General features: G+C 48.4%; 2 protein-coding genes across 2 annotated transcripts in view; one reads left to right on the top strand and one right to left on the bottom strand.

Annotated features, from left to right (window-relative positions):
• PNPLA7 (patatin like domain 7, lysophospholipase) overlaps positions 1 to 17,626 on the bottom strand; it is a 69,018-nt gene extending 51,392 nt beyond the window's left edge. Inside the window, 8 exon segments of the mRNA XM_081269834.1 lie at positions 10,696 to 10,776; positions 12,463 to 12,622; positions 13,261 to 13,401; positions 13,538 to 13,629; positions 14,771 to 14,850; positions 15,267 to 15,354; positions 15,449 to 15,523; positions 17,456 to 17,626. Of these exon segments, the coding sequence (XP_081125960.1) occupies positions 10,696 to 10,776; positions 12,463 to 12,622; positions 13,261 to 13,401; positions 13,538 to 13,629; positions 14,771 to 14,850; positions 15,267 to 15,354; positions 15,449 to 15,523; positions 17,456 to 17,485 (747 nt within the window). The 5' untranslated portion in view covers positions 17,486 to 17,626.
• Positions 17,627 to 17,628: 2 nt separating this feature from the next.
• On the top strand, positions 17,629 to 21,114 carry MRPL41 (mitochondrial ribosomal protein L41). The gene is made up of 3 exons (XM_081270542.1): positions 17,629 to 17,787; positions 18,729 to 18,889; positions 19,143 to 21,114. The coding sequence occupies exon 3, from the start codon at positions 19,151 to 19,153 to the stop codon at positions 19,556 to 19,558; it is 408 nt and encodes a 135-aa protein (XP_081126668.1). The 5' UTR covers positions 17,629 to 17,787; positions 18,729 to 18,889; positions 19,143 to 19,150; the 3' UTR covers positions 19,559 to 21,114.
• The last annotated feature ends 502 nt before the right edge of the window (positions 21,115 to 21,616 follow it).

Genomic DNA, 21,616 nt, shown 5'->3' with positions numbered 1-21,616 from the left:
AAGACAGGACCTTGCTAAGTTTCCCAGGCTGGCTTGAGCATGTGATCCTCCTGCCTCAGGCTCCCAAGTGGCTGCAATTACAGGCGTGCATCACCACGCTTAGCCTTTGTCTATTTTTGTTGTTTCTTATTATTTATTTTGAGAGGTTCTTGTGTATTCTGGATACAAGTCCTTATCAAATATGTTTGCAAATATTTTCTTCCAGTCTGAGGCCTGATTTTCTATCCTCTTCACTATGACTTGTAGAGTAGAGGATTTTAACTTTAGTAAAGATCAATTCTGATCTTTACTAAAATTTACTAATTTTAGTAAACTTACTAATTTTAGTAAAGATCAAATCATTCTGATGACCCTATCTAGTCTAGTCACTTCTCAAAGCCCACCTCTCAATACCACAGTGGGGCTATCTTCCCACCTCATAACATCACTGACGTGAGGCTTTGAAGATGAAATGCCCACATGAGCTCAGGGGGACATAGGAATTGCCTCTGAATGTCTGTCTCTACTTTGCCTGCCCACGCTACAGATCTCTGTTACATGAGCACACACCTAGTCTACTATGGTTTTATCACGGGTCTCAAAACATAAGCAGTGTGAACCTTAATTTCTGATTTCACTTTCCCTTTCTTTTTTTGCAGGGCCGGGGAGTGAACCCAGCTCATGTATGCTAGACAGATGTTCCACCAAAAAGCTGTACCCCCAAACCCCTATTCTTTAAGTTATTTTAGCTATTAGTTTCTTTGTCTTTCCATATAATTTTTTAATCAGTTTTTTTTTTCTTATTTGTGTTGGAGATGGAATCCAGGACCTCTTATATGCTAGACAAACATTCTACCACTGAGCTAAACCCCCAGCCCTTTTATGTATTTTTTAATTTTTTAGATAAGGTCTCACAACGAAGTCTCACTAGGTTGTTCAGAGTGGGCTCAAACTTATGATCCTTTTGCCCCCAGCTCCTGAGCAGCTGGGGTTATAGGTGTGCACACCATGCTCAGCTTTTTCAACAAAACACGCTGCCAAAATTTGGACAGAATTATGTTGGGTAATTTGGGAAGATTTGCCTTCTCAGTAATATCAAGTTTTTCAAACCATGAAAACAGTACATTTCTCTATTTCCTTCATAAAGTCAATTTTCAGCAATATTACCCTGCACATCTTTTAAGTATTTCATGTTTTTTAGTACTACCTATCACAAATGCTGTTTACTGCCAACTGCTCACTGCTGAGACACAGGCTGTAGCTGCTCTTGTGTGCTGAGGATATCACAGAACTCTCCATCAAGATGGTCTCCTTGCCTGTAAGGCAGTGGCTTGGCCTCCGCTCCAGCCCTTCTGCTTTTCCTTTTCCTCCTTGCCACCCTGGGGAGCCCTCCACCAGGATGCTCAGAGCAGTGAAGAGGACAGCTGCCTGGCCAGTCCCTGGCCTCCCACTGAGGCTGGCCTCAGGGTCAGGATGCTCCCTCCTCCCTGAGATGTTTCCACATCTCACATCATGAAGGGATTCTGGCTCTTGTCAAAGGCTTCTTTTGCATTTCCTAAGATGATCATTTTTTTCCTTGAGTCTGTTGTTGGGGTATTCCAAAATCTTGGCATTGGTAACGCCCACTCCATTATGATGCAGCACCCTTCCCCAGGTGCTGCTGGACTCAAGTTTCCAATTTTTGGTTGAGGATATTTGTGTCTCAGTTCAGGAGATACTGGTCTGCAATTTTCTTTTCTCGTAATGTCTGTTTTTGTATCAAGGCAATTCTGGCCTTAAAAGATGAGTTTGGAACCAGTCCCACCTCCTCACTTTTCTGTGAGTCTGTGTGAAATCAGCATTATTTCCGTAAATGTTATAAATGTCAGTGGAACTCTCCAGTGAAGCCATTCAGGTCTGGAATGTTCCTGATGACAAAGAGTTTAGCAAAAAAATCTGACTTTTTTTCATATATATGATATTCAGATATTCTCTGCTAGAGAGAGTCTGTCATTCAAGGAATTTGATTTCATTTAGTTGTTGACTTTGTGGGCATGAGATTCACATCTTCCCTTCCTTCAACCTATAGAACTGTCTCCTCTTCAGTTTTGGACGTCCCAGCTTCGGTCTTCTCTTTCTTCATTGATATGTGCATTTTAGAGCTGTTTTCCAGGAACCAATGCTGTTGACCATATTGTTTTCCGTTTTTAATCTCATTGAGTTCTGCTCTTCATTATTTCCTTTCTGTTTGATTTCAGTTTCATTTTCTCTTCTTTCCTAGATTCTTTTTTCCTTTTTGGGGGGTTGGAGGGCAGGGGTTTACTGGGGATTGAACCCAAGGGCACTCTACCACTGAGTCACATCCCCAGTCCTTTTTACTTTTTGAGACAGGGTCTTGTGATCCTCCTGCCTCAGCTTCCCAAGTTGCTGGGATTACAGGTGTGTACCACTGCATTGGGTTCTTACCTAGATTCTCTAGAGAGAAGCTCATATAATTAATCTGAGGTCTATTTTATTTTCTAATACAAGAATTTACAGTTATAAACTTTGATATGTTGTATTTTCATTTTCATTCAGTTAAAATATTTTCTGGTTTTCCCGATTTCTCTCCTTTTTTCTTTTTTTTGGTGGTACTGGAGATTGAACTCAGGGACACCTTACTCCTAAGCTACATCCCTAGCCCTTTTTATTTTTTGAGATAGTCTGGCTAAGTTACTGAGGCTGGCCTCAAATTTGCAATCCTGCTCCCTCAGATTCCTGAGTGGGGGGGATTATGGGTGGATGCCACTGTTCCCGGCTTGTTCTTTCTTCTAGATGGGAGATGTCCCTCTTCTCCTTGGTAGTATTCCTGGATGATATTCCCAGGCTGGACTCACACTTGCAATTCTTCTGTATCAGCATCCTAAGTATGAGATTATGAGTGTGCACCACCATACCTGGCTTAACTCTTTCTTTTTAATATATCTAAGTCTTTTTATATAAAGTGCACTTCTTATAGACAGTATACAGTTGGATTTTGGAATTTCCATTCAGATTCTCATTTGTATTCAGACTGCTTGTATGGGTGCCATCACCAATGGGACTGGGTTCAGGTGTGTGGGTGCCATCACCAATGTGGCTGAGCTCCAGTTATGTGGTAGAAGACTATTGGATTCGTTAGGTTCAGACCACAGTCCTGCGTGTAAGTAAGTAAATATACTCCCAACCTGTATATTTGTAAAGTCTGGGTTCTGATGCTTTGCTCTGCTCTGCACATGCCATGTGGGAATTCAGCTGAGATTCAGGGTAAGATGTGAATCAAATGCAACTTTCAGAGCCACTGCCCTGCTGTTTGAGGCCCGACCTGAGACTCATGTGTTCCCAAATAAGTGGATCCATGTGCCCAGTACTCACCGCCCTGACCCTCCCCAGGCCCTTTCTCTGGTTCTCTGAGACTCCCAACAATCTGTAGCCAGCACTGTGACTGCACTTCGTTCAGAGTGCAGCCATGAGGCAGAAGAAAAGCCCAGCCCCAGGAAGCCCCTCATGGGTGATCCCTAGGCTGGTCCTCAGTGTCGGCCTGCTTTGTTTCCAGAGGTCTCAGTGTTTGCTTTTGGCATTCTGTCTGGGTCCTAGCTGTGATGAGCAGGAGCTAGGCCCTGGTGGCATCACCCTGCCATAGCAGAACTAGGGTCCTCCTACTTCATTTATACTAATGCAAAAATTTTAATTTCCTTCTTTTTTAGAACTAGAAAGGCAAAGCCCAACCAACCTCATGGATAGAAGTCAAAAGCCATCACTTGCATAGGTGAGGCTGTGCAGCTACCATAATTGCTCAAGAGAACAGATTCAGTCTTAATATACAAGGAAGTCCCCGCAAACAAAGCAAAGCCTAGTGAATGTCAGGTCTCCTGGTGTTGCTCTACTCTGAAGAGACTGGGCAGTATCCACGTTGCCTGCCCAGCCCAAATGAGAGTACAACATTTGGTTCTCAAGCTCTAGTTGAGCTCTGAAAGTCAGCAATTTTTCTTGCATTTGGAATTCTGTCCATTTCCAAACCTTTATATAGATAAAGGTGAACCCTCAGAGACCCAAAACCTCATCAAAAGAAACACAAGCACCTTATGCACAGCAGAGCCACCTCCAGCTACAGATCACAGCCTCCTCCAGAAGTATTTCACTTACACTTCATGTGAGCTCCCTGTCTACAGGTAACTAAGACACAACCTCACCCTAACTCCCAGGTCCCAGTCACACCACCTGTGCAGCCAGCACATCTCCCAACTGCCAGTCAGCTGGGGAGCTGGGACATGTAAAGCAGATCTGGGAGCACAAGGAGATGTGCCCACATCAGGCCCAGAGACAGGCAAGTCTCAGTCCCTGCACTAGAACCATAGCCAAACATGCACATGTGTTTAGGGGAAGGAGGAAAAAGGGAATCCCAGCTTAACAGCTACTGTTAAACTGTTCCTGTGTGTTTTATTTTTTCAACTACTTATTCACTTAGTCAGAAAAGCATGCTCTCAAATTCACCTAAAGTCAGGAAAGTGAAAACCCCAGTGAAAGCTGTGTGCTGGACGTGGGCCAGGTATGCACACAACTCCTCTGTAGGCAAGAATCCTCCAGAAACATGCACAGACATCTTCCACGATATTGTGCGCAACATCCACCTGTAACCCGCCTGGGTGTTAACCAGCAATGGACAACAGTGGTATTACAGATGTCTGAACCAGAAGAGTGCCCACCCATTAACCGTCCAATGCACACAGAATTCTGCACAACTGCATCCAGCACGACGCCTCTTAAGAGGCCTAGAGATGAGCAAAAATAACCACAGGCTACACAGACACCAGAAAATGTTCAGAGCTATAGCTACCTCCAAGAGAGGAAGCATGGAACTAGAGTGGGTGTGGTGATGCACACGGTATCCATCCTTGATACTTCACCTGTTTGGTAAATCAGGTTACAGACAGTGTGCCTACAGACTTCATAAACATTTAATAAGGCCCATCTCCAATTAAAAATAGTGGGAAAAGATAAATGTTGATCTTTGTTCCCTCATCAAAATCAAAGGTGCTCTGGGCTGAGGACATGGCTCAAGCAGTAGCACGCTCGCCTGGCGTGCGTGCAGCCTGGGTTGGATCCTCAGCACCACATACAAATAAACATGTTGTGTCCACCGAAAACTAAAAAATAAATATTAAAAAAAAAATTTTCTCTCTCTCTCTCTCTTAAAAAAAAATCAAAGGTGCTCATCTCTGCTCTTTTAAAAAGACCTAAACTGCCAAGGATTAAGAAAAAAAAAAAAGCCAAGAGATTAAGAACAAAATCTGACAAGCTGCTGAAAGCGAATGACAGAGTCATGACCCAAGGAGCCATCCAGTAACAATGGAAAAGAACAAGATGAGGAAAGAAAATCCTCATGACAGGGCCTGCAGGAGGCTGGGAGGTAGAGGCAAGCACCCCATGTGCCTGACACACAGGCCAGCAGGGTCTCCCCCAGCCCCAAAAGCCCCTAGGACAGCAGACCACCAGGTCTGAGCACCAGATCGCCCAACATGGCTAAGTGCTGGAGAACCCTTCCAACTCAGGATAAGAACTGGCTCAGATCCCTGCTTGTAGCAGGTCAAGGACCCACAGCAAGCTGCTGGTCGACTTCCCTCTGGGAAGGTGTTTTAAAGAAAAGCCCTAAGGACACTGGCCCCTGCACTCCAAAGTCCTGAAAGAAGGAGCCGCCACTTCCAGTCAGTCTCCTGCACGGGTCCCTGTTGACCATATGCATGCAGGTTTTGCACCTAGCTCTCAAGGGGCTTGAGCTAGGTTTCTTTTTATGACTAACTCAGTAGCTACCATCCCCTAGAGGTAAAGAGCATTTCCAGTCATGGATCACCTTGTGCCTCCCTTCCCCTAGCCAACACCCAACCCAACCCCAGAGAAAACCAGGATCTGACCTTGACCATACAATCAGAGCACCCAGACTGGCCACACCCCTCACCACATCTTATGGTGGGCTTACTGGCACACAGCCATGCTTATTCACTTTCATACTCTGATGACCACTTCAACTGAGGAGCCGCAAAAGGGGCTGCCACAGAAACCATGTGGCCAAGAAGCTGGAGCATCTGCAGCGTGGCCTTGAGAGACAGGGCTGGCTGGCTCTGCCCTCCACCCTCCATGGGGCAGGGCCACAGTGTGTGCCCTCCATCCGGTGGAGCCAGCTCCACATCACACTGGAGATGCACCTTCATGGGTTTCTGTGCTTCACTTTCACATAATTGGATTTCAGAAGACAGGAAAGCCCTGATCTGAAACACGAAACCTGAAACATGCAGAAAAGAAAAACTACGAGGCCCGGACAACTGAGGGAGCAACAGCAAAGCTCATCCTACTTCACCCCGGCAGCAAGAACAAGATGTGGTTTTTAAAAAAGCAAGAGCTCTTAAAATAAAATTTAAAAAATATGATGACAGAAATTAAAAATTCAATGGAAGATTTAAAAACTAAAGTTGCCTAAGTCCCCTGCCACAAAAGAAAAGCTAAAGCTGGGCATGGTGGCTGTGGCTGTGATCCTAGCAACTCAGGAGGCTGAGGCAGAAGGCTCACAAGTTCAAGGACAGCCTGAGAAACTTAGACCCTGTCTTTAAATAAATAAAAAAGGCTGGGTGTGTAGCTCAGTGGTAGAGTACTTGCCTAGTATGTGTAAGACCCCGGGTTCCATCTCCAACAGTGCCCCCCCCACCCCGCCAACAAAAAAGTTGAGAAAGTTTCTTAGGAAGTACAATAAAAATACAAATGGGGGGGGGGGAGCTGGGGTTGTGGCTCAGTGGTAGAGCGCTCGCCTAGCATGTGCAAGACCCTGGGTTCGATCCTCAGCACCATATAAAAATAAATAAACAAAATAAAGGTGTTGTGTACAACTAAAAAATAAATATTTAAAAAAATACAAACATAATGTAGGGGGCTGGGGATGTAGTTCAGTTGGTAGAGTGCTTGCCTAGCATGCACAAGGCCCTGGGTTCAATCCCTAGCACCACCAAAAAAAACAAAAAACAAAAAACCCGAAGATGGTGCAAATAAAGTAAGTTTTCAAAAACACACCTCCCTTGCACCTTCATCAGAAAACTAGCAGAAGATCTACTCCAACAAACCAAAAAAGCATACCAGTAAGGAGGAGATAAAGCCTACTCAGCAGGGCACAGGGGTCCCAGATGGAAGGTTTGCCCAGAGAAAAGCACTCCTTGTGGAGCACAGGTTGGGCTATACATCTGTAATAAGAGCACACACAAAAATATCCTAAACGGCCAAAAAAATGAGACAATTGTTATTTTCAGGAAAATCAAAAGTTGACAAGAAAGGAAATTTAACCCCTAGAACACCACAAGGCTCAGCTTTCAATCTGATGTATAGTCTTAGTCATGCGTCAGGAGTGGAGGGAGGCACAGTGAAGCACACTAGGCACTCAGGAGAAAGCTGTCTTCCTTTTCCATACAAGAAGTCAATGGACCTAAGACGGAAGAATTATTAAACAAGAGAAGCAGTTGCTTAGAAGGAACCTAAGAGTTGGAAAGATCAGGAGTAGAAAAGACATAAGTGCATGGGGCTGGGAGTGTGGCTCAGTGGTAGAGCGCTCGCCTAGCACGGGTGGAACCCGGTTTGATCCTCAGTACCACATAAAAATAAAGGTATTGTGTTGTGTCCATCTACACCTAAAAAATAAATATTAAAAAAAGACATAAGTGCAGCTTAAGAACTCATGTCATTTTGTAAGATTTTAAATTTTTTAAAAAATGACAAATACAAATGTTTGGTGAGACAACAACAATATAAGTAAAGATTAATTGATCTCTAAATGATCAGTTACTCACCATGTAGGTATATTTTATCTCAAATAACAGCCCCTATTTTATTTTATTTTATTGGTACCAGGGATTGAACTTGGGTGTGCTTAATTACCGAGCCACATCCCCAGCCCTTTTTATTTTTTATTTTCAGATAGGGTCTCTTTGAGTTGCTTAGAGCCTTGCTAAAGTGCTGAGGCTAGCTTTGAACTTGCAATCCTCCTGCTTCAGCCTCTCAAGCTGCTGGGATTACAGGTGTGTACCGCCATGCCCAGTGCAGCCCCTGTTTTCTACTCCCACTGTCCCAGTGCTGCAGTCCCAGGGAGGCAGGCTATGTTGACACCAGCAGAGGTGGGATGGACCATAGCAGGTGAGGACACAGGAGGGATCTGCCCCTGGCCATAGCCTGCCACCCTCTTCCTGGCAAAGGGCATCCCAGTACTGGAAGAAAACCAAAAGATCTGGATAAGAAAGAACAGGAAATAACAGGGAAAGCCCCACCCCAGTTTACAGTGAACTATTTTTTACTTAAAGAAAAATAAATCAGGGGCTGGGGATGTGGCTCAAGCGGTAGCGCCTGGCATGCGTGCGGCCCGGGTTCGATCCTCAGCACCACATACCAACAAAGATATTGTGTCTGCCGAAAGCTAAAAAATAAATATTAAAAAGTTCTGTCTCTCTCTCTCTTTTAAAAAAAAAAGAAAAATAAATCAGCCACGTGTGATGGCCACACCTATAATCCCAGTGATTCAGGAAGCTAAGCTGGAGGATCACAGTTCCTAGCCAGACTGGGCAACTTAGAGAGGCCCTAAGCAACTCGGGCTTGGGATGTGGCTCAGTGGTAGAGCACCCCTGGGTTTAATCCCTGGGGATGGGGGGGAGAAAGAAATCAGCAAAGAGGGAAGGGTGCCAAGTAGCCAGCTGGTGTACCTCCATACGACTAAGGCTTCTAAGCCTGTCCTGGTGCTTCCAGTGTTCCTGACACATCCAGGAATCCCCGTGAAGTCAGCTAGGGTACTACAGAGATGGGCTTGGTCACCTGGATACCACTCGGGCCCAACCCCCACCCACGGTGGGTGGCTCCCTCAAAACTGAGTGCTGGCCTTTCAAAGTCTGGTCCAGGGCTAGGGCTTAGCTCAGTGGCAGAGTGCATGTCTAGCACATGTGAGGCACTGGGTTCCATCCTTAGTACCACTTAAAATAAACAAATAAATAAAGGCATGCTTTCCATCTACAATAACAAAGGGTATCCTTTTCCACCCCAGCCTAGGCCAAGAGTGTTGTGAAAACACACCAGTCCTGGGGGACACACCTCCAGACCCCTAAACAGTGCAAAGCATGCCTTAGCCAATCTGGCAGAGAGCAACATGGATACATGGGACACCCCAGCATCTGAATGGAGCCTGCTGCCTCCTGAACAAAGCTGAGGGTTGAATCAGAGAGTCTAACCCAGGCATCCCACAAGGTTCCCTAGGAAGCCTGTGAACTCCTGTGCAGTCTGCATGAACACACCCTGCCAAGCTTCTGTTTCACTGCTCCAGAGATGTGGCAACACAGTTGAGAGAGCTGAGGTCAAAGTTGCCCAACATGCCCAGGATGCTGCTGCAGTGCAGCTTCAGAGTCAGATGGAAACAAATGTGCTCCAAGCTGCAAATGCCACACCCAAGAACTGCTGCACTGCAGAAGAAAGGAGCAGAGGCTCTACCAGTGGTCAAGCACTTGACTAGCATGGGTTCAATCCCAGCACTGCCAAAGGGATTTAACAAGAAGACAGGAAGGGTATCATACTCTTGCCAACAGGAGAGACAGAGATGTGGGCTGAGGCTGGTCTGACTAGCTGCCTCTATGCCACATTAGGAACTGCTCATCACAGAAAGTAAAAAGCGAGAGGCTGGCTATTTGCTTAACTGTCAGACTAGGAAATGTCAACTCAGGCTACTCGCTATGCTGCGAGAGCGGGGAAAATGAGCAGCTGCACACATCTGGGAGGACCAAGCTCTGCAACTGTGGGGGACCAGCAATCACCTTTCAGTACTACAAATGTGCTCCCCAAGACCCAGCGAGTTCACCCTAAGAATTTCTCCTATAGCCTGGCCTTCAAATACAATGTGATATACACTGAAGACCAGAACTGCTGTTGGCTGCATGAGATGGGACAATGGAAAGGTGCCACATAGGATCTGTATGAAACTGGTGTCAGGTCCCTCCTGGGAAGGATCTAGGGCCTGAAGACAAAAGGAAACATTTTGCTCTACAACTTTTATGTCTTTTGAATATTGTAGCACAAGCATGTGTTAGAGTCTAACACTAGTCTCTTAAAATTAAGACAACTGAGGGCTGGGGATGTGGCTCAAGTGGTAGCACGCTCACCTAGCATGTGTGAGGCACTGGGTTCGATTCTCAGCACCACATAAAAAAATAAATTAAATAAAGATTTAAAAAAAAAAAAAGACAACTGAAGCCAGGCGCAGTGGCACACACCAATAATCTCAGAGGCTCAGGAGGCTAAGGCAGGAGGATCGCGAGTTCAAAGCCAGCCTCAGCAACTTAGCAAGGCCCTAAGAACTCAGGATGACCCTGTTTCTATAAATAAAATACAAAAAAGTGCTGGAGATGTGGTTCAGTGGTCGAGTGCCCCTGAGTTCAAACCCTGGTATTAGGAAAAAAAAGAGGCAATTAAAATCCTTTATCAAATGCCTGGCTATCTTAAACACACTACTGAAGCTGTTCCCATGGAGACCCCACCAGTTCATGTGGTCAGAATGAAGGTCCCTCCCATACTAGACCAGTCCTCTACCTCATGTCATTGTGGAGAACTGGCCTCTAACCACGAGCGACCTGTTTCCAGGCAGGACAGGAGGAGTGAGGCCTCAATGATAGACCCAAGGACCCTGGCACCTGCTGTGACGTAGACACTCACAGTGATGACATCCAGAATGCTGAGGAGGCTGTGGATGCTGTCTCCTGCCAACACCTCTTTGACTACCACCTCAGTGCCATCCTGTGCAGGAAGAGGAGAGAAAGTCTTGGTTCACAGGGTACCCACTAGGGCATTGAGAGGCCCAGCTAGGACCAGCAAGGCTTGCCTGGCCTCCATCTCCAAGTTGCATCAAAAAGTGGGCACCTTAGGGGCTGGGGTTGTGGCTCAGCCCTAGAGTGCTTGCCTAGCATAGGTGAGGCCCTGGGTTTGATCCTCAGCACCAGATAAAAATAAATAAATTTTAAAAAGCAAAGTGGGCATCTTAGATGAAAGGCATAGACTGGCTGGAGTCAGTGGAAGCAGAGGGTTCATAAGGTTGAAACAAGGAAAAAAAGAGGAGGGATGAAATGGATGAAGAAACTCTACTGAACCCAGCCACAGCTCAAGGTCATGACCTATCCTCACTGGGCATATTTGGGTGAAATTTCACAAACCTAAGCTGGTTTTCTGGACTAATTACAAGGGCTATGAGGAATAAATTTAGTTACTATCAGTAAAAACTATGGAATTCTAACATAATTTCTACTAGGCAAAATAACAACAACAACAAAAAAAAAAAAACATGCAACCTAGAGATTAAATATACAAAGCTCATCTCAGCTTGGCCCAGCAAAGTCCCTTCTGAAGTCGTCCACATCTGGCACTGGTCACCCACTCATGAGTCCCTCACATCCAGGTCAAGGGCCATAGAGAGGTGGCTCCAGTCCTTCTGGGAGGCCCCTAGCACATCAGACCAGGAGTCTGTTTATCAGCTGGGTGGCCAGGTGCCCTAGGATTTGCTGGCTCTGACCCCTGGAGACTGGAAAAACCCAAGCCCATCCTTTCTATCTAACCTATCAAGCCCAGCCATTGACTAACCTACAAACGTTAAGAATCAACAATCCTGACCAGAAAGGACAGTGCAGGAACTATCTTGGGACCACTGCCCACTCTCAGAACAAGGGCAGGTGGGAACCAATGGGACTACAGGTTCTGCACGGTCAGGGGCAGCCATTACATAAGGTCTAGGACTCCCTAAGCATTCTTTATACAGCGGCATGTGATGGGGAAGCCTAGGTCAGACAGCACCAGGAAAAAATACTGACACCACACTCTCAGAAAGCAACACAACAAAAAGAGCCAGGGAGAGTGCAACCAGCAATCCTGCCCCAGCAACTGCCCTCTGAAGGACAGACTGGGCACCAGCAAGGCACAAATATTTAGCTCCTAGGTGAAAAACACCTTAAATGGGAAAAGGGATCAAGTGATCATGACATATCAACATAATTATTTATCTATCAAATCATTAATAGAAGTGTTCTGAGGACCTGGAAGAAAGTATACCAATATTTTAACAGAAACAAAACCATTGCTAAGACCAGCTGAGAGACAAGTGCATTATGGGAAAGAACACACAGGGTCCACAGCAGCTGTTTGGTTATAGGGAGAAAGGTGTGCCTTCTCCCCAAAGAGTTACAGTTTAAATCTTTTTAAAAAATTTTTTTGTAGTTGTAGAAGAACAGAATGTCTTATTTGTTAATTTTTACATGGTGCTGAGGATCAAACCCAGCACCTCATGCATGCTAGGCAAGTGCTTTGCCACTGAGCTACAGCCCCAGCCCTACAGTTTAAATCTTATACTAACTTTCTGATGTGGAGCTGACAAACAGCTGGGTGGAGGCATAGTAGTCCCAGCCCTGTCCTGCAGGCCCCTGGCCCTGGACTCACAGCGTCCTGGATGCAGACTTCCAGCCGCCCATCCTGCACCACGTAGATGCTGGTGTCTGGCTCTCCTGGCCGAAAGATGTGCTCCCCCTCATGCAGCTGCACAAAGACCATGTGTTTGCACAGCTCCAGGAACAGTGGCTTCTCAAAGTGGCCTAGGACCCTGTAATGAGCAGAATGCACTGTGGACACCCACCCTGGGAAGGCGGCGTGAGGGATGTGCTTTGAAAGAGGCTCAAGAGGACACAGGCCATTGCCCCCACTTGCATGAGAGCTAGGGTTGCAGATCTATTGCTGACCCAGATCAACCTGCCCATGTTGTATGGCAGACTGGCATCACTGTCAAACAGAATTTTAAACTTCTGAGACTCCCATCAGCTCAAAGAACTTCTGGGGCTATGACTATGAATATGAGACAGACACAAAAACAACCAAAGGCCAAGGTGCCCTCTTGGGATGGGGTGCTGGTACCAGAAAGAGGAAAGGTGCTCAGGGTCATATGCTCAGATGTGCAGCTTTTGATCCCTCCACAAGCTTCTTGTGCTTACTCTGAGTTTACCACTGAAAATGGAGACACTAAGAACAGGTGAGGAGGCGAGGGGACCATGAGGCCCTGTACTGGAGCAGCCTGACCCAGCAACCGACCACTCCAGGGCACAGAGACCAGCAGTCCCAGGAAGAAGTCTGGCTTGCCAATACCTTCTGACACAACAAAGCCAAGACAGAGATGGCTGCAGGGAGAAGCATGTTGAGGGAATGCCCATGCTATGGCAAGTCCTCCTGCGCTCATCACTCTCTTACCGAACATTTTTCAGCATGTACAGAACTTCTGATGGCAGATGAGAATTCTTCACATCAAACTCTGTGAGATCAGCCTCCAACAGCGAAGGTGGGGGCTCCTTCGGCTGCAGGGTGGGGTATTCCTTCTTGAAACGTAGAATTCTAAGAAGCAGAGACACATTTACCTTGAGCAAGAACAGAAGAATTAAAAACCAATGCTCTCAGTGCTCCTCTGATGTGGAAGGAGCACAGCACTAGTGAGGATTCCAACAGGCTTGCAGTACCAAGTTCCCAGTACCTCTTGGCCAAAGATAGCACCTTAGTTCTCTTCCTGGCCCGCTGCCGGGGTGCTGCTGTGTTCCCCACAAGTGTGTGGGGGAGTGTGGTCACCTGTAGGACAAACAGATGTGTTACACACCCTGTTAACAGGCAGACCTGAGCAGTCAGGGGCCAGACCTCAGGAATTGCCCATGGGTGGCCTACCATACTGCTCTCAGCTTCCAGGGCCATCTGCAACAATCCCCCCCCCCAACCTCTTGGCTCCTTGAGGGAAGGGAATGCCAGACTCAGGGGACACACACAGCCCCACATATCCACAGGATGCCCTTGATGTCCTCAAGCAGCCAAACTGTCAGAGCTCCATGGCTCCACACCTGTTGGCTTCTGTAGAACTGCGACAGGGTGTGAGATGTGGCAGGATTAGCACAGGCAAACAAGGGTTCAACCTAGACTGCTTATCTCCAGGTTGGAGCTCCTTAACTACTAACTCCTATACCCCAACACAGGAGGAATACCCTGGGCGTGGCCCTGAGAGGGTTTATGGTGAAACTGCCTGAGCTAAAATAAAAGTGCAGCACTGGTCAGGGGCTGGAAATACAGGTGCTAGAAGATAAACTGTGTTCTTGCCTGTCCTGTCCCCCAGCCACCCCTCAGTACTTAGAAAGTTCCAGAACCACAAGAGACACTTTTCAGTGTTTTTCCATAGGCCATCAGGAAACTTGGCTCCCCAGCCCCAGAGGATTGGACCTTTGCTCAGCTTAACCTCCTGAGTCCTTGTAGAGACCACCCATCTGAGGGTAGGTGCATGGCCCTCTATGCCCCCTGACTTGCCCCTAGAAATATTCCTGGAAAGCAGCTATCTCTCCTCACTTTGCGCTGACAGAAACTTGCACTTCAGATGCCAAGGGCAGAGAGCCTCCTGTCCTTGCACTGGTCAAAGCAAGATAACTGCTTCAAATCAAACACCCACCCTACTCCAGCCCTCCAGACCAGGTGGTTTGAGGTCAACAAGGCCAGGGATATTTCCAATAAAATGTATTTGGTTTAGTTGGGAAAGAAGAAAACATTTAGCATGACTTATGACACCCCCCAAAATCCTGTGCCCAGCAGCAAGGGCCATGGAGCCCACAGCAGCATACTCCCAGAGTGCAGGAACCAGAAGCTTAAGGAACTTGGGGAGTAGTGGTCCCCACTCCCCAGGGTGCTTTTCAGGAAAGAGCCAAGGTACCACCCAGGGCTATGAGCAAATTACCTTCCTCATGATCTTCCGACCATAAAACATCACTTTGTCCCGCTTTCGGAACCTGTACTGAGGAGTGGGGTGCACTTGTCCTGCAAGGGGAGGGAAGGGACACTATGAAGTGGGAAAGCCCCCATCCTGGGCATGGCCCTGAGAGGGTTTATGGTGAAATTGCCTGAGCTAAAATAAAAGTACAGCACTGGCCAGGGGCTGGAAATACAGGTGCTAGAAGATAAACTGTGTTCTTGCCTGTCCTGTCCCCCAGCCACCCCTCAGACATCAGTGCCTGTCTCAGATCACAGAGGAATCTCATTTCTTCTCACTAGATCCTTGCTTGGGAAAGGGAGGCAGAAAAGGCTCTGCAAAGACTGGAAACCACAGCCTGAACCTGGATTCCAACAAAACCACACCCCTAGAGTCCAAATGCCCATAGGACATGGACACACACCCACACACATACGAGCCCTGTCCCTCCCCCTAGAGCCATAGTACAAACCAAGATACTTACGGAATCGGTTAACCCTTCTGTATACAAAAAAGACAGCAATACTGACAAAGGCTAGTGCCAGGAGGGCTCCAATTGCAATCCCGATCAGCTGGGTGGACAGGACAAAGTGCACCCATCAGCAAGGCTGACAACAGCCACCAGTTGGCCCAACCAGGTCCATCCCCAGGAAAGCCTGTGATTACCATGGTGGACTGTGAATGCTCCTCCATGAACTGCAGCCCCCAGGAATGCAGGGCAGTGCCTATACAGAAGCCAGCCTGGAGAGGAAAGCAGAACTCAGGTTGAACAGACAAATGGCCTGGATTCCCAGCCTGGGCCTGGTCAGGGAGCAAGAGTAGAGTTGGAAGGTAGGGAGGAAGTTAGCACCTCTGGATATTCCAGAGAGAAGTGACCTTGCCAGAGCTGCTGAGGTCCTCTGGGCCTGCCTCCAATGACAGATAGGGAGCAACCTGTCTTCCTCAGACACTGGGATACACAGGAAGGGTTGCTGACAGCAAATGCCCTGTACATCACTAACACACCTGAATCCTGGGCTCTCATCCTTGAGATGTAAGCACAGGAGAGCAAGCCTCAGCCACAGGGCAGGCCAAGATCATCTCTTGGTGCCCTATGGGAGCCAAATAACTGCTGTGCACAGAAACCCTGAGAAGGTGGGTGGTTGCTGAGGCCTGTATTCTGTTTAGTTCCAGCTGCTCAGAAGGCCAAAGAAGGAAGATCACTTGAGCCCAGGAGTTCAAGATCACCCTGGAAAGCATAAAAAGATGAAGGAAGGAAGGAAGGAAGGAAGGAAGGAAGGAAGGAAGGAAGGAAGGAAGGAAGGAAAGGGAAGGGGGGAGGGAGGGAAGGAAGGCAAGAGAGAGAGAGAGAGAGAGAGAGAGAGAGAGAGAGAGAAGGAAGAAACAAACTAATTAACTAAACTCAACTCTGAAGAGCCCTCTGGATTTGGGGGACATCTAGTATCAGTTCACATGCCAAAGAGGAAAGAGCAGAGACATCTCCCTGCTGTGTCTGAGAAGGGCACTGACAAGAACTTCAGAAATTCAGACAAGGTGAGTGAGCAACTAACAGAGAAGGCTGGCTGGCTCCCAAAGCCTAAGATGGGCCCAAGAAGCCAGCCAGACATGCAGCCACTCTCCATTCTCCTGCACCCACCCTGCTCTCAAGCAGCCAGGAGCTAGATGGGGAAGGGCAGGCCACCTACTAATCCTTTCCAGTTTCTACTCAAGTGCCATGGACCAAAGCCCCAACCTTCAGAGAAACAGGTCTCAGATACAACAGCCATGCCAGAAAAGCCAAGGAGGGCAGGAAGGCACCTGGCAAAGCATCTCTAAGGCAAAATTCTGCATCAAGACGAGAGTGAGAGATGCAGAAAGCTCATCCCTGTGCACTTGGTGCAGGAGGCAGGTTCAGTCATCAGTCTGAGTGAGGACACCCTCTGAGAAATGCACTGGCAGGTGTTCTCATCATTATGTGAATGTCACAGGGTGTGCACATACAAACTGGGAGAGCACTGAACTCACCAGGCAAAACAATTCTACTGCATACTGTCGTACGCATGGCCTTCTGTTGGCTGAAACACCCTTGTGCTGCATGTGACTGTGCGCACAGTGCACCTCTTGCTTTAGGATTGAGGTACCCAGCGTCTCTCCTTCTTTGTCCCCACTCAGTTCTCAGGAGCTTATTAGTTGGGGAGCATAAGGGCACCCCACCACTCCCTCCACTGATCTGAGTGTGCCCCTCTGAAGTCTGGGGCAGTCAGATTATCCAAGCAAAGGTCTAACCTACTTATATTGCCTGCAATGATGGAGTGTCTCTAGCTTTCTGCTGTTTAATGAATTTACTTTTCTGGCTCATGAACAAAAAAGCCTTTGGGATATGGCTGTAGTGCTGGACTGAAAAAAGACCCTAAGCAAAGCAAGCAGGCAAAGTCTCAAGCGAAACAGGACCTGAAGGGATGAAAAGATGGTCTCAAATGTCATCCAACAGCCACATGCAACTGTCCATACTGTGAAAGCCTGGCTATGTAGCAACCAGTGTGAGCTCTGGCAAGGCAACTGACCCCAGTCAGAGTCCTCAGGCTTCAGGAAGTCCAGGCAGAGGAGGGAGGCAGAGAACCCTTCTCTAGGTGGAGAAGTTCCTGAGTGGGGGTTCTAAGGAAAGGACTCTCACCAGATACCTGGTATACCAACCTCTGAGCAGACATCGTCCTCTTCCCGCATGACTGTAAGCAGAGCAAAGCGTGAGGAGACCGGTTGAGGAAACACTCTACTAGCGCCTTCCCCACTACTTTCAGAATCAAATCACATTCTCACTGGAAGGAAACACCTCTGCACCTTTGTTCTCCTGAAAAGAAGCTGTTTTTCAGAAGCATCTGCTGTCTCACTGCGGCTTCCTTCTCCTGTAAACAGCCCTCACGTGGCCCAAGGGGAACTCACAACAGCAGCCAAGCCACTGGCTCTACTCCCAGCACTCAGCGGAAGAGTCTGGACAGCACAGCCAGGGTCTGGAGAGGCCGTGTGGGGTAGGCTCAACACTGGCTGGGGACAGGGGTATTATGGGGTGGCTGTTCAAGGAGGGGTGAGTGTGTGGGGCACAGGGTATGGCTGGTATAAGTGTGGCTCTGGAGGAACTAGGATGATCCAGCGGGGGAGGGGCACGGCCGGGAGGGCACCAGACGGGTAAAGCAACTGCTGGGAAGGGGTGTGGCCGGAAAGGACAGCGGTGGGGAGGGTCATGGCCTGGGGATGCAACCGCCGGAAAAGGCAGTAGTCCTGGAGGGGACGTGACCCGGAAGGGCAGTGTCCGTGAAGGGGTCATCCGGCGCGGGGGATGCATCAAGAGGAGCAAATGACCAGGACACCTCGGGGCCGTCAGAGTAGGGGGGAGGCGACGGGGAAGCGGAGCTGGAGTAACAGGGTGGGTTTTCCGGGCCCCGAAGTGATGAACCTGGGGACCAAGAGGGCCTGACTCCCTCGGTCAGAGGAGAGAGGCGCAGGCGGCCCGTCACTGGACCGCCCCTCTGCTACAGGTCCGAGCTGCGGCCGCCGAGGGACGGAAGGGCCCGCGTTCCCCGACCCTCCGACGATTCCCGAGGAACAGCCCCTCCTTAACAGTAGTGTACATGTGCCCAGGACACCTCGGGCCCGTTCAGGACAACGTAGAGTCCTCAGGGACTACCTCGGGGTCCCGAGGAAAACGAAGGGTCAACAGGGGCCACTTCGGAGCCGCGCCGGTGGTTGTAGGCGCCGAGCTCGGCGCCTGCGCGCGCCCTACCCACCACAGGGGTGGGCCTGGACCCCCACTTCCGGGCGCGCCTGTTGACTCCCCGGGTCCCAAGCTCCCTCAGCCCCGCCTCTGGTCTCTCCACCCATTGGCCAAGTCCCTAAGGCTACGCCCCCCCTTGGGAAACTACGGCTGCGCGTTGGATACGGCAGCGGCCAATCGGGGCTGCTCTTGTTGCAGGGCGCTTGATCCGCCGTCGGTCGGAAGTACGGCGAGATCGCAGTCGGGTTGTGCAGCTCTGGTCCCCCAGCACTTGTTTTGGCTCAGGCCGGGGGCTAGTTGCCCGAACTGTCGCAGGCAGAGTGGGAGCGCGAGACCGAGCTCAAGAGCCGCCAGCTCAGGTCGGTCCGTCCGTTTCCAGGGCGTGCTGCGTCCTTTCCGCCCGCGGGGTCTGTTTCCGGTTCCTCTCCAGTCCCCGGGTATGGGGTCCGGGCCCTCTACGCCCGCGGGGACAGGGGTATTATGGGGTGGCTGTTCAAGGAGGATCCATCCTGGATCCTCTACCCCTCGGGGTTGAGTCCAGGTTTTTCACCACGGGGTCCGGGGTCTTCTCAGCCATCCTCGGTGCTGACCTTTCAAAGCTGTTTCCTGCAGGGAACGCCATGGGTTTCCTGACCGCAGTGACTCAAGGCTTGGTGCGGGGAGCAGACAGGATGAGCAAGTGGACCAGTAAACGAGGGCCGCGCACCTTTAACAAGGGACGGGGCGCCAAGGGCACAGGCATCCGTGCCTCAGGCTGGAAGTTTGTGCAAATAAAGGAAAAGGTCCCAGAATTTGTTGTCCCAGACTTGACTGGCTTCAAGCTCAAGCCCTATGTGAACTACCGAGCTCCTGCAGGCACAGACACACCACTGACTGCCAAAGCACTCTTCCTGGAAACAGTTGCACCTGCTATCCAAAAGGACTTTAAAGAAGGCACTTTCAGTCCTGACAACCTGGAAAAGTATGGCTTTGAGCCCACACAGGAGGGCAAGCTCTTCCAGCTATATCCCAAGAACTTCCCACGTTAGAAAGTAGATTGCCTTGGAACTAGAGGCTGCTCTGACCCAGCTTGGGATCTTGAGTTCCTGGAGGAGTATGGGGCAGTTTCTCCATCCCGTTTCTATCAAAAGCCTGCTACTTGGGCTGGGACTGAAGCTCAGTGGTAGAGCACTTGCCTAGCATGTGTGAGGCACTGGGTTTGGTCCTAGTACCATGTCAAAAAAAAAAAAAAAAAAAAAAAAAAAGTATTGTGTCTATCTACAACTTAAAAAAAAAAAAAAAAGAAGAAGTGTTACCCTGTGCAGTGTGTGGTTGGCATCAGGTGGTGGAATGTGTGCTGCATAACAGAGTCCATGCAACTTTAGAAGTCAGGTTTGCGCACATCACTCAGCCCATACCAGTAAAAATTTATAAGGCTGCATGAACCAGATAAAGCTGGTGAATTCACCCCCAAAATCAAAACTATCATGTTCCTTTTGGGATCCCAAGCAATTGGTCAGGTGAAAATAACTGCCTCCTTGGGGAAACCTAAAGATGAAGCCACATGCAAACTGGTGTCAAACTGGGCTCTGTTGACTAGTGTCTCAGCTGAGTTAGGCCTTCAGATCTGTTTCATTTAAGATTTAGCTGACCCATACATGTTCTAAAACTCGGGGAGGGATCGAACTCAGGGGAACTCAACCACTGAGCCACATCCCCAGCCCTATGTTGTATTTTGTTTAGAGACAGGGTCTCAGTTTTTTTAGTGCCTAGCTTTTGCTGAGGTCAGCTTTGAACTTGCAATCCTCTAGCCTCAATCTCCCAAGATGTTGGGATTACAGGCGTTCGTCACTGCACCAGGCACATGAAATCTCTTTACACAAACTCTAAATTGGCAGCAACTGGGTGTGGCTCACACCTGTAATCCCAGTGACTTGGGAGGCTTTGAGGCAGGAGAATCCTAAATTCAAGGCCCACCTTAGCAATTTAATGAGACTGTAAGCAACTAATACCCTGTCTCAAAATGAAAAATAAAATGGGCTAGAGACGTAATTCAATGGCAAAGTGCCCTTGGGTTCAGTCTGTGGTACCAAAAAAAAATACAATAAATGGGCCACCAACAGGGATTGTTCCTTTTAAGGTAGAAAATGTGCCATGACCACTTTGGTTTTTGCTGGCATATGGGGGTGTGCCACCAAAACATAAGGCCAGCTGGGCATAGTGGTACATGCTTGTAATCCCAGCAGCTTGGGAGGCTGAGGCTGGAGGACAGTGAGTTCAAAACTAATCTCGGCAAAAGTGAGGTCCTGGGGCTACAGTTGTGGCTCAGTGGTAGAATGCTTGCCTAGCTCAGATGAGGCACTGGGTTTGATCTTCAGCACCACATAAAAATAAAGGGATTGTGTCTACCTACAACTAAATATTAAAGGTGGGCGTGGTGGCATATGGCTGTAATCCCAGTGACTTGGGAGGCTGAGACAGGAGGATAGCAAGTTCAAAGCCAGCCTCAGCAACTGCAAGGTCCTATGCAACTCAGTGAGACTCTTGTCTCTAAATAAAATTCAAAATAGGGCTAGGGAGTGGCTCAGTGCCCTTGAGTTCAATCCCTGGTACCGCCCCCCCCCCAAAAAAAAAAAAAGTAGGAGATGACTGTTTAGGACATGGAAGCTGATCTGTTTATTGCCACTAAGAGGAAATTATTAGTGACACCCGATTGTCGCTTTATTTTTTTTTTTAATTTCTTTAGTTGGACACAATATCTTTATTTACTTATATGTGGTGCTGAGGATTGAACCCAGGGCCTCACATGTGGTGAGCACTCTACCACTGAGCCACAACCTCAGCCCCCATTGTCACTTTATGACCAACGTGGCTCAGAATGTACACACATTTTCTCCCCTCTTCACCTTTCATTCTACCATGTGATTGGAGGATTGTCCCCCCTCTGAGGTGCCAGGGATTGAGCCCAAGGGTACTCTACCACTAAGCCATTCTCCCAACTTTCTTTTTTCCCCCTTTTATATGAGGTCTCACGAAATTACTCAGGCTGGCTTTCAATTTGTGATCCTGAGTCATTGGGATTATAAGCATGTGCGTAGCCTTCTCGT

The sequence above is a fragment of the Spermophilus citellus genome (genome assembly GCF_964194105.1).
Source record: "Spermophilus citellus genome assembly, chromosome: 2".
Lineage (NCBI taxonomy): Eukaryota > Metazoa > Chordata > Mammalia > Rodentia > Sciuridae > Spermophilus > Spermophilus citellus.
The sequence above is the reverse complement of the archived record's forward strand: the minus strand, read 5'-3'. Positions and strand labels throughout refer to the sequence as shown.